This window comes from Coturnix japonica, chromosome 1, assembly GCF_054131305.1.
Source record: "Coturnix japonica strain WE chromosome 1, WE-NBRP24, whole genome shotgun sequence".
Classification (NCBI taxonomy): domain Eukaryota; kingdom Metazoa; phylum Chordata; class Aves; order Galliformes; family Phasianidae; genus Coturnix; species Coturnix japonica.
Window position 1 is genome coordinate 53,762,017 of NC_140663.1, and position 14,532 is coordinate 53,776,548.

At 38.4% G+C, this 14,532-nt stretch overlaps 1 protein-coding gene across 33 annotated transcripts in view; it reads right to left on the minus strand.

Annotated features, from left to right (window-relative positions):
* Positions 1 to 14,532, minus strand: part of CACNA1C (calcium voltage-gated channel subunit alpha1 C) — a 449,097-nt gene that overhangs the window by 367,060 nt on the left and 67,505 nt on the right. For all 33 annotated transcript variants that reach the window (XM_085540251.1, XM_085540241.1, XM_085540190.1 and 30 more), the window contains exon 3: positions 11,670 to 11,774. In XM_085540251.1, coding sequence (XP_085396377.1) covers positions 11,670 to 11,774 — 105 coding nt within the window. The remainder of the gene's footprint in view (positions 1 to 11,669; positions 11,775 to 14,532) is intronic.

Sequence of the window (14,532 nt, forward strand, 5' to 3'; positions counted from 1 at the left end):
CCTGCTGATATCCTGCTCCATTCTGATGGAGCCCAGGATACTGTTGGCCTACCAGGCAGCAAGCACAATAAAACATCAGCAGACGCATGGGCTGGGAGCCATTTTAGTTTAGGTTTAGATGACAGAGGGATGGAATGAACCATAAAAGACACTGACTGTTTTAAGCACATGCTTTTCAGTCAGTGCCATAGCCCAGCATCACTTGCCTACTATGGAAAGTTACTTAAGTAAGTGAGATGAACGGAAGAAGGAAACACACAGTAGCAGCTTGAATACAAACTGTGAACTCTCTTCCTTTGAAAGAAGGATCAATATATTTGTGGTAATCTTTTACATTATTTGAATATGAAGCCAAAAGCAAACATTTCCAAAAGGAGCTGTCAGCCACAGCTGAATTTATTTCAAGAGATAATGATCAGAACCCTTTCCACAGTTGAACCAACACTTCTCTCAAATAGTGCAGTGCACTTTCCCTAAATTAGCTCCTGCTCTTAAAACCTTTAAATGTCATGTCCCTCACACACGGCCGCATCCTCTGTAAGGTGACTGCTATCAACAAGCTCAGAACTTTGCAGAACTAAACTTTCTAGGAGTAATTTTCAGTAATGTTCCCCCCTCTTTTTCATTCACTCTGTAATACATCAGTATGGAAAGATCATCTGAATGACTCAGACACTTCCTCATATTTCACTGCTCTGAAAGGCTAAAACATTCAACTTTGCTTCATCTGGTTCTTCTTCTTTCCCTATGGGCCATCAAATACATACAGCAGTCTGATGCTTCAGACTGAAAACAGAAGCAGTACTGGTTTTATCACAGAAATAGTAGAATATTGAGACAAAATATATCTTATATTAATATTCATACCTTAGGTTTTTTCATATCTGAAAAAGATAGAGACTGAGACTGGGATGTAATTCTCTAAGAGCTGTACAAAATGCGTTAGATGTTTACTCTGAGTAAACAAAAGGTACCACAGAAGCTCAAGCTTCCATAAACAACAACATATTTATTCCGAGATGAAACTATCACACTCCTGAGACTGATAAAAGTTGTACTACTGTCAAATGAGAAGTAGAATACAGTAAAAACATTAAATAAGAAGCAAGCTAAAAAATGTCAGTGACTTGATTCACAGCTAAGAAAACTGAGTTTAGGTTGGATAAGCAAATAGTAAATCACAGTTAATTATTTATAAAACTTATATAACTCAGTTGTTTTAAAGGAGATGTATCGGTTTCTTGCTGATATAATCACAGAGTCACCAAGGTTGGAAAACACCTCCAAGATCACCTAGTCCAGCAGTCCACCTATCACTGGTATTTCCCTACTACCTTAGTACCACATCTAACTGCTTTTTTACCTCCTCCAGGGACAGTGACTCCATCACCTTCCTGGGCAACCTATTCAAGCACCCCACCACTCTTTTGGGGATGAATTTTTTCCCAATATCTGCACAGCAGGTGCACATTCAGCCCAGGATATCTATATCCACATGCCAACTGTTACCAACTGTTCTCCCTGCTTTGACGTAGCGTGCTGGGTTTTACAGAAAACATCAAGTGACAGATAGAGAACTGCCCAGTTTCTGCAGTTGCAGATGATTACTCAGTATTTGCATAAGCAGATGCTTAGTTGGCTTCTAGGGCTCAGGAGGCGCCTGAGGCATTTGACAGGAATGGGAAGCTGAAAACCTGTTTTCTTTCATTTTGTTGCAAGGTCACTACTGACTTTGAAGAGCAAAGGCGGCTGAATTCCCTATTCTACAGAAAAATTGTCCTTAATAGTTAAATGCCTCAATATATCTGTCAATACAGTGATAAAAATTGTATGTACTTGAGATCTTAGTTTGTCATTGTTATGATTCAGTGTTAACAGCTAAAGGAGGTGAATAGGTGCTTCTCATTCTCTATTCTTTCTATTTTATCTTGCAGTCTTTCATCTCACCCAGCTATTCCTGAAGGGCATTAGTGTGTCTTTTATTCAGATACAGACATTATCTTGATGACTATAATGAGGAGAACCTTTCAGTTTGTTTGTTTAAATACAAGTTCAGATTGTGAAACAATTATGCAAATAGATCTTAATATTTTTGTGCTTTATAATCTCATTTAAACAGGGATTTTTGTTTTAAAGTTACTGTAATGAGCAAGAAGGCCATCAAGGATAACGCTTTTACAAGTAGCTGTCAGTGAATAAAAGTCACAATAAAATTACCTGTAAGTTCAACTTCTGTGTGTGAGTATGTAGTAGAAATAATATATTTATAAATGTCCACATAAAAAGCATTCATCAAGCTTCAGATCAAGGAGTAATAGTAATATTTTTGCCTAATCTGTTAGCAACGTGAAAGTACATTTCGACACACCAGGTGAGGATAATCATATGCAAAACATGATTGTGTCAGTTTCTAATTGTGTAACACACAATAGCAAGCCAGCATAAAAGGAAGAAATGCAAAACCCCAATCTCTCCATCAGTGTAAGTTTATCAGGATGGCCTGAAAAACAGTTGTACAGTTGCCAGTACAGCTAGCTGGGGAACCATGTACATGGCACTTTTAGAAATATTATATTATGGGAGTCAGCGTCTGCCTCTGCCATTGCCAAATATAGTTCATGTAGCTAAAAGTGTTGACACCCCTGTTACAGAGATGAAAAAACAATGGTTAAAAGTGCTATCAGCAACCACAGGAAGGTAACAGTTTCCAAGGAGCAAGTTTGCTCCACCTGTCAAGGGGATCCGAAAGAGCCCCCTTGGTCCATGGCAGGGGGTTGGAACTTGATCCCTTCCAACCCAAACTATTCTGTGATTCTATGATCTGCATGGATAAATTCAGCATGAGGATCAAAACCACCATTTATGTCATTCATGAGAAAAAGAATTTGCAGGTATAAATTAAGTTGTTCAGCCAAGCAAATCAAGATGGCCCAGCTCCGTTAAGCTATGTTTAGGTGCCACGCAAGTCACAGGATGTCTTATGGAGAATTTGCTGTCTCAGCTTCCCAGCATCTGCCAGAAATGCAACACACTGAAGAGATGTTAATGAACATTTTCCTGCCTCTTACTGGAAGTATTCCCCTAACTGGTGAATGTTCAGCATTAAATTCTTAACAGAAAAATAGCATTAATAAGTACAGGCTCTTCATGGTTAGAATAATGAGCAGAAAATAATTTGTTCCATTGGTTGTAAACAAACTCATTTCTAAAACTGTTCAGCAATTCTCAGTGGTGAAATTCAAGGATGGTCTTAGGTTGCTTTGAACTACCAGCTGTCCATCATTCAGCCAGAAGAACTGAAGAGCTGCTGTGACATTTGAACCCCCTGGTTTTAGGAGTCAGAAGACAGAGGAAAAAATAGGAATTGTTCTTAAGAGGAAGAGTCAGTCAAAACTTTGACAGACATACAAAACATTTTCTTCCCTTCTGGCAGTTCTGCCCCTTGGCAAGAAGCAGATCCATTCTTTTCTTTCTAAGGCAATAATTAAAAGTTCTTGGGCTTTCCTTCTAGTTTACACAAATTCAAGGAGTACTGCCTTTAAATTCAATGATTTTGTAGATGTCAGCTAAGCCTGAGGTTCCAACAGTTTGTGAATTATATGCAATAAATTAGCAGATAGATTTAAGTATGCAAACTCCAGTTAAGTCAATGGGATGTTCGCTTGAACAAGAAAAAAAATGTGGTATATTACAAATGATACAGGAAGGAATCTAAAGATCCTACATAAAACTACTTAATTTCTAAGTAGAGATGTTCATTCCCAGTATCATTAATAGGTTACTGATGAATTCATAGAAAGCAGTCTAACCACCCAGAGGGATAATAATACAGAGGGATAATAATAATACTTCCACCAAAAAGACAATGCAAGTAATACCTTCCACTTTGGGAATGTCCACTGTTTTTAGGAGACTGTTACTTTTGCAAGGACAGGAATTAAACTACAGTGAAAACAACAGCACTTAAAATCTATTTTTTGGCCTGCTTCCACATTTTTCCTATCGTTCCTGAACAGCATAACAAAAACAGCATCCCACAGTGAACATGAGGCTTATAAGCAGGAATAATTACCACCTGAAAAAAGAATACTGAATACATACTTGATAAGTCAGCGATTTATAGAAAGCTTTCACAACAAATAAATCATAGAAATAAATGAAAAAAATAGTAACCAGGACTGTGTAAAGAAATGGGATAAATCACTGTTTGGACTAACCCAATAAACCTGTCATCAATCAGAACCAAAGTATGCCATTACAATTTTGAAATACCTTACATCAGTACATACAACCTTTTTCAAGCAAATATTTTGATAGATTTGGACCAGTTTGCATAACAGAACTCTTCCTTCACAACTACTCTTCCAGATTCCTACTGTAAGTGGATAGGAGTATCTATTTCTGACAATCTTATCACTGTCTGTACAAAGGTCCTTCCTCTGCAGCATCTCTAAACTAGGACAACCATCTTTGAATACTCAGATTTTGCCTCAATTGCATGTATCTCCTGCAAATCCTATCCAAAACCTACTTTTTGCCTTGGTCTGTATTCTTAATCCTTCTCTCATGTGCTACACAACATGAATGGACTTTATAGCATTACAACATTATATATAATTTATTATTTAATTCCAAAAGCCTATTATGCCAGTTTTCAACATCTCACTGATTCAGAGAGGCACATTTGTATCTTAATATGAAAGACATTAATGAAGCTGACCTCCAGCACTACTTCTGTAAAGTCTTCCCAACACCTTAAATTACGAAGATACTGTTTTCAGCTGCTTTTAATTGTGCAATATTTCAGCCAAAACAGTTGAACAATATCCATTGTTTTAATTCAGTCAAGAAACCCTCAACACCTATTTTCTGTAGTGACACTATACTTTGCAATAACGTCATACAAACTGGCAAATTAACAGCTTTTGTGTCAAGGCTGCATCTTTTGTGTTGTCTTCCCACTTAAGTTTAGCCAGATGGGCTCTTAAAAGCTCCAGCTGCACAGGCTTTGCAGAGACTTGCTAAAACTTAACACCCAAATTGTCAGTACAAACATTAATCTGGCATCTTAAGGCTTCTGCAGACCAGAATGCCTGTGTCATTTCCACAAAGCTGAGTAAGGGCTACAAAGGCTTATAAAGGCCCATCTAATAACAGATCTTAACCAGCTGGGATCAAGGTGGCATAAACCTAATGAACTTCAAGATGGGCTTGCTCTCTCACTGTTTCTGCTGCTGGCACCTAGACAGCACTGGAAAGGACACGTCTGACTTCAGGGACAGAGCTAGAGAACATACTGGGAATGGAACTGGAAAAGGAGGAGGAGGAAGGAGATGGAAAGAGCATTGGGACTGCTTAGACACTTGGCTTATGAACTGAAAGGAGTATAAGACTAGTGTTAACAAGAGAAATGGTCAGGGATCCAAAGCTGAGGACAGAACTGAGACCTATGAGTAATGGATGGAACTACTGCGGAGGGGAGATCAGAGTTAGAAGGACACAGAAAAAGAAAGGAACAATAGGGAGAAGTTTGATGCAAGTTTGACCAGAATGAGGGAACTGACTTGGCAAAGCAAACACAATACATTTTAAAAAGAAACATTAAAAAAAATGAGACACCAAGATGAGTGACATCTCAGAGTAGATCAAGAGGTGGTAAGCACTAACAAGCACAGGCTGGGTAAGGACTGCTGGTATAAAAAGAAGCAGGAGGCTGGGACTGACAGCCTCAGCAGCAGGCGCTGTGCATGGCAGAACACTGGATGGCTAATGAGAATAGCAGAAAGGTAAGAAATCCGAAGTATGGGTGTTAAGTCCTGTTAAGGAAAAGAACAGAAATGACAGAACTGAAGAGGAGTTATTGCTCATACAACAATACCTTAGCTGGGGAGAAATGCAGAAGGAGGTATTTTTTGGAAGAAAGTGCCAGAGATGTCAAAATCCTTCCAGACACAGGTATAGAACTGAGCATTCCTTCCTGTGGGCACCTATCTCTGAATCCAGCAAACCTTTCCCCAGATCTTTCTTCACCTGGTTCACAAAGAACCTCTTACTACTGCCAATTACCACATCAGCAGCAGAGGCCCGCGTGGAGAATCCAACAATTTTTAGCTCTTCTAATAACACATGAAGGTATTAAACTCTGCTTTACTGGATTCCTATTCACAAGTCTAAGAAATTACACCATTACATTAGGAATGATAGGAAGACTGCAGATGTAAATATTCAGAAGTGGCCTCCTCAAATAATTCATTACACACAAGCAAATTATGGTGATGCAGTCCTGTACATTTATCCCCAGAAACTAAGACCTGCACTGCCCAATGCAAAAGGAAGGAGGTCTGTCCTACCTATTATCTATCCTTTCAAATTAGTGGTCATGGGCTCAAAACCAATTATTTCTTAGGAGTCTTTTTTACAGTATTCCTCGTAACACTCTGTGATGTAAGGCAATGACTAATTACCTTCTCTGTGGAAGCTGTAACCAACTCACTTTGCAGATGGGAAAACTGAGACCACAGTTTATCCAGAGCCCCACAGTTTGCTAATACCAGAACCAGCAGATGGGCTTGAATGTCTTCCTCTCACACTCAGCATTGATTCTTCCAACCCTGCACTTCACTGCTGTTAGAGATGCTGAGTAACAACCTCCCCCTGACAGAGACAGGAATTCTGAGGACTCTTGGAAATGTTGCACCTAAATTCCATCATATTCAGCTTCCTTAACAGCATACACATCAACAATTCTCAGTCTTTCTTGTGTCCTCATGGATTCTTTCGGAACAGACTCCTTCCTTCTCCTTACTGCAGCCCATTTCCATCCTCAGCTCCTCTCTTTCCGCTTTTGTTTCTTACTCCTCACTTTTTAAATCAAATCATCTCCCCCAGCTGTAGTAGCACTAGTATGAGGCCCAAGGTAGTAAACCTATAACAGCTTATTAGCTTGATATCCAGTCTACTGCACCCTCATCTCACCTTTTAATGTTAGCACATCTCATTTCCTCACTGGCTTGGAGCTGTCACACAGGAGGATGATAGCAATGACAGAAGAGAACCAAAAGCTTTTGTGTAGTATTCTTTTTTATCCAGAAAAAAACATGCTTTCTTTTCTTGACCCCCTCACCTTCATTTTCCTTTCTAACATTGTCTGACTTCACACAAGAGAAATAGTGACAAGCGAAACTGTTCGATATGCTGGCTTCAGAATTCTCATATACAAAAGGATAAAGTTTGCTATGCCAGTATCCAGAAATACAATAGGTATCAAGCAACATGTACATCTACCATGTTAGTCTGCTGCAAATGCAAAAAGATTAAAAATATTTGCTGGTTTTTTTTGGTCCAGAAATCACCCACTGAACTGGATGCTACCAAAGTCACTAGTTAATAAAGCAGCCATGCCTCCCTGAAAGGAAAGCCCTCTTCCATGGACTGGAACTCACATCGTCTGTCATGAGCAGCGAAAAACAAGCACAGATCCCACCTTCCTTTTCACAAGAACCTATTTCAGGCTTAACAAATTATTGTCTGAATGTGACATCCAATTATAAGCTGACACATAAATGCAAGAGATCTCTTTTTAAAATTTAAGTATTGTACAACAAGATATCCTTCTTGTAACTAGGAATTAGAGCTAGCCAAATAACACGAGGAATTTTCTCCTGTTATTTATCCAAGGCACAAGCAACCAGCTGAGTTGCCTTCCACAGAATGTGCTGTAAACGTTGGTCTTAACCTCATTATGTTATCGCCATGCTGTGACATTGACCAGGCTTGTGCCATTTGCAATTGCCAGTAAAGTGACAGAAGCATTTTCCTCTCAGCTTCCTATCTCAGACAGTCTATAGTTTTATTCCTAAATGTACATTATCTCTGTTCTAATGCATAATTGCAGGGATAACAAGCAGAAAGCCTCCATATCAGTTACAGCCTCTCATGCAGGCTAACTTTAATTTCCCTCCAACTAGCTCCAATTTTCCTGACTGCATCAAGAGAATACGTAACTGCTCTTTGCACAGGGTCATGCATGAGCTTTCTTTACTTGTAAATTTAAGCAAAGCCTCAGCAGAGTTGATTAATACCAAAATGATGTTGCAGCTAATACAACTCCCCTCCATTTGTACAAGTTTAATAGTTTTCCAGTCAACACATTGTGGAAGTAAAAATGTACAAACTGCTGAAGCCAATTTCAAGCTTTTGTTATTACTACACTATATTGTTCTAGCATATTTCTTAAAGCCAATAGCAAAAGTAACTCCAGTAAGCATAAAAATGTAAGATCTGGGTTTTATTACACATATGTGCATTGTGAAAATGAAAGTGCTGCCCAGTTCAAGCTAACACCCCTACATTTGACATAAATGGTTTCATGATTTATAGGAATTATTATAGGAAGTCAGACTGCAAGAAACCAGTCGGTACATGTGTGATTTTTGTCCTAAATCAACGCATAACAGTTAACCACAATTCCTTGCTGAAAGAAAAGTTCTTATTTAGCAGAAACTTCTGTATTTAATTTTAATGCCGATTAAAATGGCATAGCATTGAATAAGGCTTGTAACTAAAGACAAGGCTCATGAAAATGGAGACATAACCATATATTACCAGTTTCTGTACTCACAAATGAGTATGCTTCATTGGATCGATGTCTGATCACATCTGTGAAATTCACAGACATCATAACTCTGTATCAAAATATTATTTCATTGTTGTATTTCTCCTCTTACAGAAAGGCAAGAAAACACTCAGTTCAAAATTCCTGTCTTCTCTCACTGATGTCTACTCAGCTTATTAAAAATGACTGTTTGAGTCTTTATCTCAGACCTAGAACAAAATATTCATTGAAAAGTCATGATGAAATCTTAGAAGAGAAATACTTGGACCCAAAGGGAAAAGCAGCAGTTTATTGAGAACCTGTTGTTCTGTCACTTCCAGACTGTATAAAAGTTACTATCCATCATATGTTTCCTGTGAACAGTTCCTTTCTGTCTCAGAAAGTTATGGATGTTTCAGGAAACCAGGGAAGTGGAAATATCTGTGGTAGGTTTATCACTACAGAATTAAATTGCAAAATGGAAATGAAATTTCTCTAGGGCAGCTAGGAACATTCTGTGTATGTTTGGTCAGCCTCACGCTTCTGCACAGAACACACATTTGTGTGCACTATTAACCCACATGCAAGCATTGCAGACAGACTCTGTTCCTGTTTCAGATTATGAAACTCTAGACTTCATGACTACAGAATAAATCTGATTGCAAAATACATGTTCACAGGTCAAAAGAAAATAACGTCAAGCAAGTATGCCAAATTTACAAGAAGACACCACCAACTCCAACATCTTTCTATTCTGTTCCTTATATTGTTTGGCTATTTGAGAGTATGGTCTCAGACTTCTGCAGCTCTTTCTATCTGGAATAGCTTTGCTTTAAATCTGAGTTTCATCTCATTCCAAATTACTGCTAGCGTTTTTTGACCCTCATCTCACCCTCTTGCCTCCACTTTCCCTCCCTATTGCTGATAATTATATAGTCCTGCAAAGAGTTTGAGAATGCCACAAACAACATATACAAAAGTCCTAGTTCCCAATATGAGGAATTATCTGCCAAAATATAACAGTCTGAGGGGAAAAAACTACCAAAACAACAACAACAAAATAAAAAAACTAACAAGACTGAGTGCTGAACTGACTGCAGTAAAGCAAGAAGCGTAATTGAATGACTCAGACCAACCACGTCCGGTCATCTACACCTTTTCAGATCACAGGACCTAAGTCTACTGGACAGTCAGAGATCTAGGATTTAATCTATAACACAGAATAGAGTCTTGATTACACCAACGCCGGCCCCTCCTAGGCCAGTGGATCCAAAGTACTCCATTTTCCATTACTTTTTTCATCGAGAACTAAAGAATAAAATGTAGTTGAACCAATTCCTCAATTTACTTTATCCCTCTGCTTCTCTGAAACATCTCATTAGAGAAGTTAACTGTGCCACCTCATCCTCAAGGCAGTAACACTTCTAAAATCTCCTGAGCCTATAATCATTTGGTTGCTTCCTTTGGTTTTGGTTTTAAATCCTACATACAGCTAACAAGGGTGTTTTGATGGATTGAACAGGTGAGGAAAAAAAATGCCTCGGAAAACAAATTCAGAAAGCAACAAAGCTCACAAATTGCATGTATTTTATAAGAACAGAGCAGTTTCATTAAACCACATTCAATTATGAGGTTGTTTGAACCCGGTATTTGCGAGAGCTCTCATCACTTAAATAAGGAAATACCCACACCTAATTAAGCTCAAGACAAATTAGACATGCTCTGACCTTCAACTCTGCTTAATTTTTCTCTTGAAACCTTGCAAGTCAGAACGTGCAATAAACAACATGCTGTCTTTTATAGCCAGAGGAATAATTGAATCTGTGATTTTATTAAAATATACCAATTTCTGAGAAGTGCCACACTGAGATGCTCTAAATGTACACACTGTGGTTCATCATTGTTCAAAATTATATCAGGCTCATCACAGAGATGTAAGCAAACAAGAGACATCAAACCACAAATTTCCCCAAGCCGGTGTGCACCTGAAATTAACCTTAAATAAAGAGAATAGTTAAAAAGTTAACAATCACTTTGCTCCTCCTGCTTCTCTTTTTAAAGTTCTCTACAGAGTTACTACGGAAAAGCACAACACATAGACTTATTTTAAAGACAAATAATTCTGTCCCAGAAAAGTCCTGAAGTTTGCAATTTGTTTTACTCAACTTCAAGAGATATTAATCAAATGACTAGCATCCAGAGAACAGCATGGATCATTTTAATTACAGCGTCTGTCAGCCATGCTAACTATCCCTACTTTGGAAGAATGGCTCTTATTTTCCTCTTCTGCTTCTCTAAAAATGCTCATGTCTCAGTAAATTTTAACCAAGAAATAGAATCCCAGCTTTAAACTTGAGGAGTAAGTTTTCATTCTGATGCAGCCACACAAGTAGGAGATTTGTTCATATATTTGGGAGGAAAAAAAATATTTTCTGCTAATTCGGTGAATCGCGTTCCAGAACTGTTCTGCATCGTGCCCTTACCAAACAGAATACTTTGCTATGACCTCATGCTAAGCCAAAAGTAAACACTCTCCTTTCTCTACACTAAATTACCAGCATTACCATCAGCAGTGACACAGGAACAGCTGTATTCCCCCCACAAGGAGGAAAAGAGAAAACCATACTGTTCAACAAAACACATATCTCAGTGCGAAATGCAAGCAGTAATGCACTTCCCAGAAATTAGTCATCTAGCTGTGCTTCCAGGCATCACCTGGCAGTAGGGCTGCCGCAACTTCACAATAGCACTTTGAAAGGCAAAAATACCACATAATCCTCAGTTAAAGGATTTTGTCCACAAACACCTGCAATTTAAACTTACCAAGCACTTTTGCAGCACGCAGAAATTTGCTAGCCAAAACAGCACATCCAGCACCCGCACAGCTTTCAGAACAATGCTTGCTAAAGCCAGCTCAACCAAAACAGGTGCTCACATGAGACTTAGAACCAAATTTCACCTTATTATGTTTTCATGTCTGGTGGACATATCTATGTTCTCTAACTTCAGCAGTCTCTCTGGAGACTTCTAAAAAGGACTTTCAAAGGAATAAGATTAGATATCATCAAGGACTTACCAGATTGGAATTGGTGGCATTGGAATCATCTTCTGGAAAGGGGATATAGATAGCTAAGGCCACACAATTGGCAAAAATAGTCAGTAAAATAATTATTTCAAATGGTCTGAGGAACGGAGTTAAGGAAATTGTTTTGAAATGTGCACACACAAATAATAATAATTAAAACAAAACTTTAAAAAAGTAAAAGATTTATAAGAATTCTGTTTAAAGAAAACATTCCAAGCTCCTTATATTCTGAAAAGAAACATATGCCTTTTTAAGTGCTTTTAGTTGCTCCCGGCCAAAAATCTTCCTAATATGTCAAAAGCAGTGTAGGCCAGTCGCGTGCCAGAGTAAACACAGATTTCTTAAAAGTTTTTCTTCTTTTATTTATTTAGATAGCATTTTCCCTATTTTCCTTCAAGTGTGGCTGTACTGTTTTTAATAACAAAAGCCTGTTCTGAAAGGCCTGTCATCTTTCCTCCCGCAATTAGTTTCTGTTCCTTAGTCTTTGCCATCCGCACTTATATTCTTTTCCAACCTCTCTTGTATCTCAGAGTTAAATGCAAGGCCCCAATACATGTGTACATTCAGGTAGAAAACACTCCAATGATAAAATTTATGGGGGAAAAAAGAAAAAGCTTTATCCAAAGTGTACTTATATTGCTTATAGCCATATTATTATTTTCTTTAAAATTATTTGAGTATTTCTTTTTCTTGTATTTGTATTTCAGCTGGCTTCAGAGGCAAAAGAAATGTGTGTACGAGGAATGGTATGAAGAAGGGACACCAGCAAACTAAGAATCCCTAATGACAGAAACTGCCACCAATTCAGGGAAATTACAACCCATCATCAGTGTCCAAAACAAAACAACAACAAAAAAAAAAGCAAACAAGCAAGAAAACAGAATGGATGTTCAGCAAAGCAACCTTGTACAACTTCTGATGTCCCACTGACCCAGTGGAAATCTAAGGGCATTTTTCTACTGACTTCAATTTGCTGGCAATGTATTTCACTTATTTTTTGTGGATTTCTTAACCTTAGTAGCTGTGAAGTGTCTTCTGTTAGACCAGAGACCAGATTTACAGTCTGTCTGTATTTACTTGCCTGCAAGATCACCCTGGAGGATAGCTCTGGGATAACTCACCAGTACTCTGGAGGGGAATGAAAACAGGAAAGGACAGCGAATGTAAGGTATAGCCTGTGCCACAGAGTGCATTTGAGTGTGAATTTATCTGCCACGGGATTGGCTTTACAGAGTTGCCAGATGTAAACACGGTATGTATGCTTTTGGTCAGCAAACCGCCATTCTCAGCAGGTTTTAGCAAAAATAAACCAGAGATCAGAATATCCTACCGCCTGGATTGCAAGAAATAGACAACCTCCAGGCAACTGACTCCTGTATATTCTGTATTTCACATGTGGAAGAGTCAGAGGGTTCCAAACCCACTGGGCTACCTGCTTAAGCCTATGAATGCTAGGAGGAGCATGATGACATGGAGAAAGAAGACAAGTATGGTCCTTTCTAAAAGGAGTCAGCTGTCATTGCAGCTACTAAGGCTTGACATAAAAGTGCAAGGATAATGTCATTAGTAGGCAGACATAGGAACTTCAGGAATAATTTCATAGCTATGCAGATCAGGGTACATACATCACTGGTGAAAGCACTGGATTTCTCAGATGCACACACAGTGTCGATTGCATAAACACCAACATATCCATTGGCTTTCTTTTTCTTAATTGCCTTTTGTCTGGAACTGTTTTCCTGAGAGGAATACTGTTCATAAGCTGGCTGTTGCTTATGCTACTGCACTTTTAGATTTTAGAGGTTCAGAAAATTATGCTAAGGTCTTCTCAGTAATTTTCAGCAATTAGGAAAAGTCAGTGTACAGTTAAAAAAATAAATCTTATCACAGCCCTTTGATATTGTTATTTGTCCTTGAAGTGTTTCATCTTTATAAGGGCTATATATCCAATGAGAGGTTCTGAGGAAAAAGATATTTCCACCAACTCACCTAAAACCAAACAAATACCAAATAAATGCAAGTGTCAGCATCTTGGGATTGCTTTAATCACATTGTTTGGTCCTCCTCTTGATCTCAGCAGTGCTGTATCCTGTTCTACAACACATCATTCCCATCATTCATTGCTGATCTTATTCATTTATCAAATGTCACTATGTGCTCTTTCTCTATAGTTGTGCTTACTGGGGTGCTGGCAAATAAACCAATATTCAGCTTCATCCTGTTAGTCATCATCCATCACCTTATGCTCAAAGTATCTCAGCTATGCCAGAAAGGATAAATAGTAGCAAACCACAATCAAAGGGATTAAAAATTAGCATCTGAAGAAAGGAATAGTCAGGCAGAAACTTTTAGGATATTTAACAATCGACAACAATGCTTTTAGCAAGTTGCTCTTCAGAAAATGATATCATAATATGCTCAGATTCTGTTTTTATCTTTTCAGTGTCCCACTAGACCCTCAAAGGGACAATATTATCTCATTGTCTTAAACGGCATCTTTTTTTTTTTTTTCAAATCATATTAACTACTGCTGAGTTCAGTATTGCCTTCCCCTGACATGCTTATTTACCCCTAACGTACTTTTGCTTTCACATTTACTGAAGAATCCCATTAGCTTGTGATTTACTGACTATTACTGTTCAGAGTCGGTCTTGGTTTCTCTTCAGGGAAACAGGGGAGTTATATTTTTACTTCTGCTTCTATTTCACACCAAATTCACAACTTCCAGCTTTGCTGATCAGATTCAGCTGACTGAAGTAGACTTTGCTCCTTCCACATGAAGGAGCCAACAGCCAAGGTCTCATTGGCTTTCCAAGAAAGCAGCACTGACCCTTGCCTTCTGCAGCTCTATGTT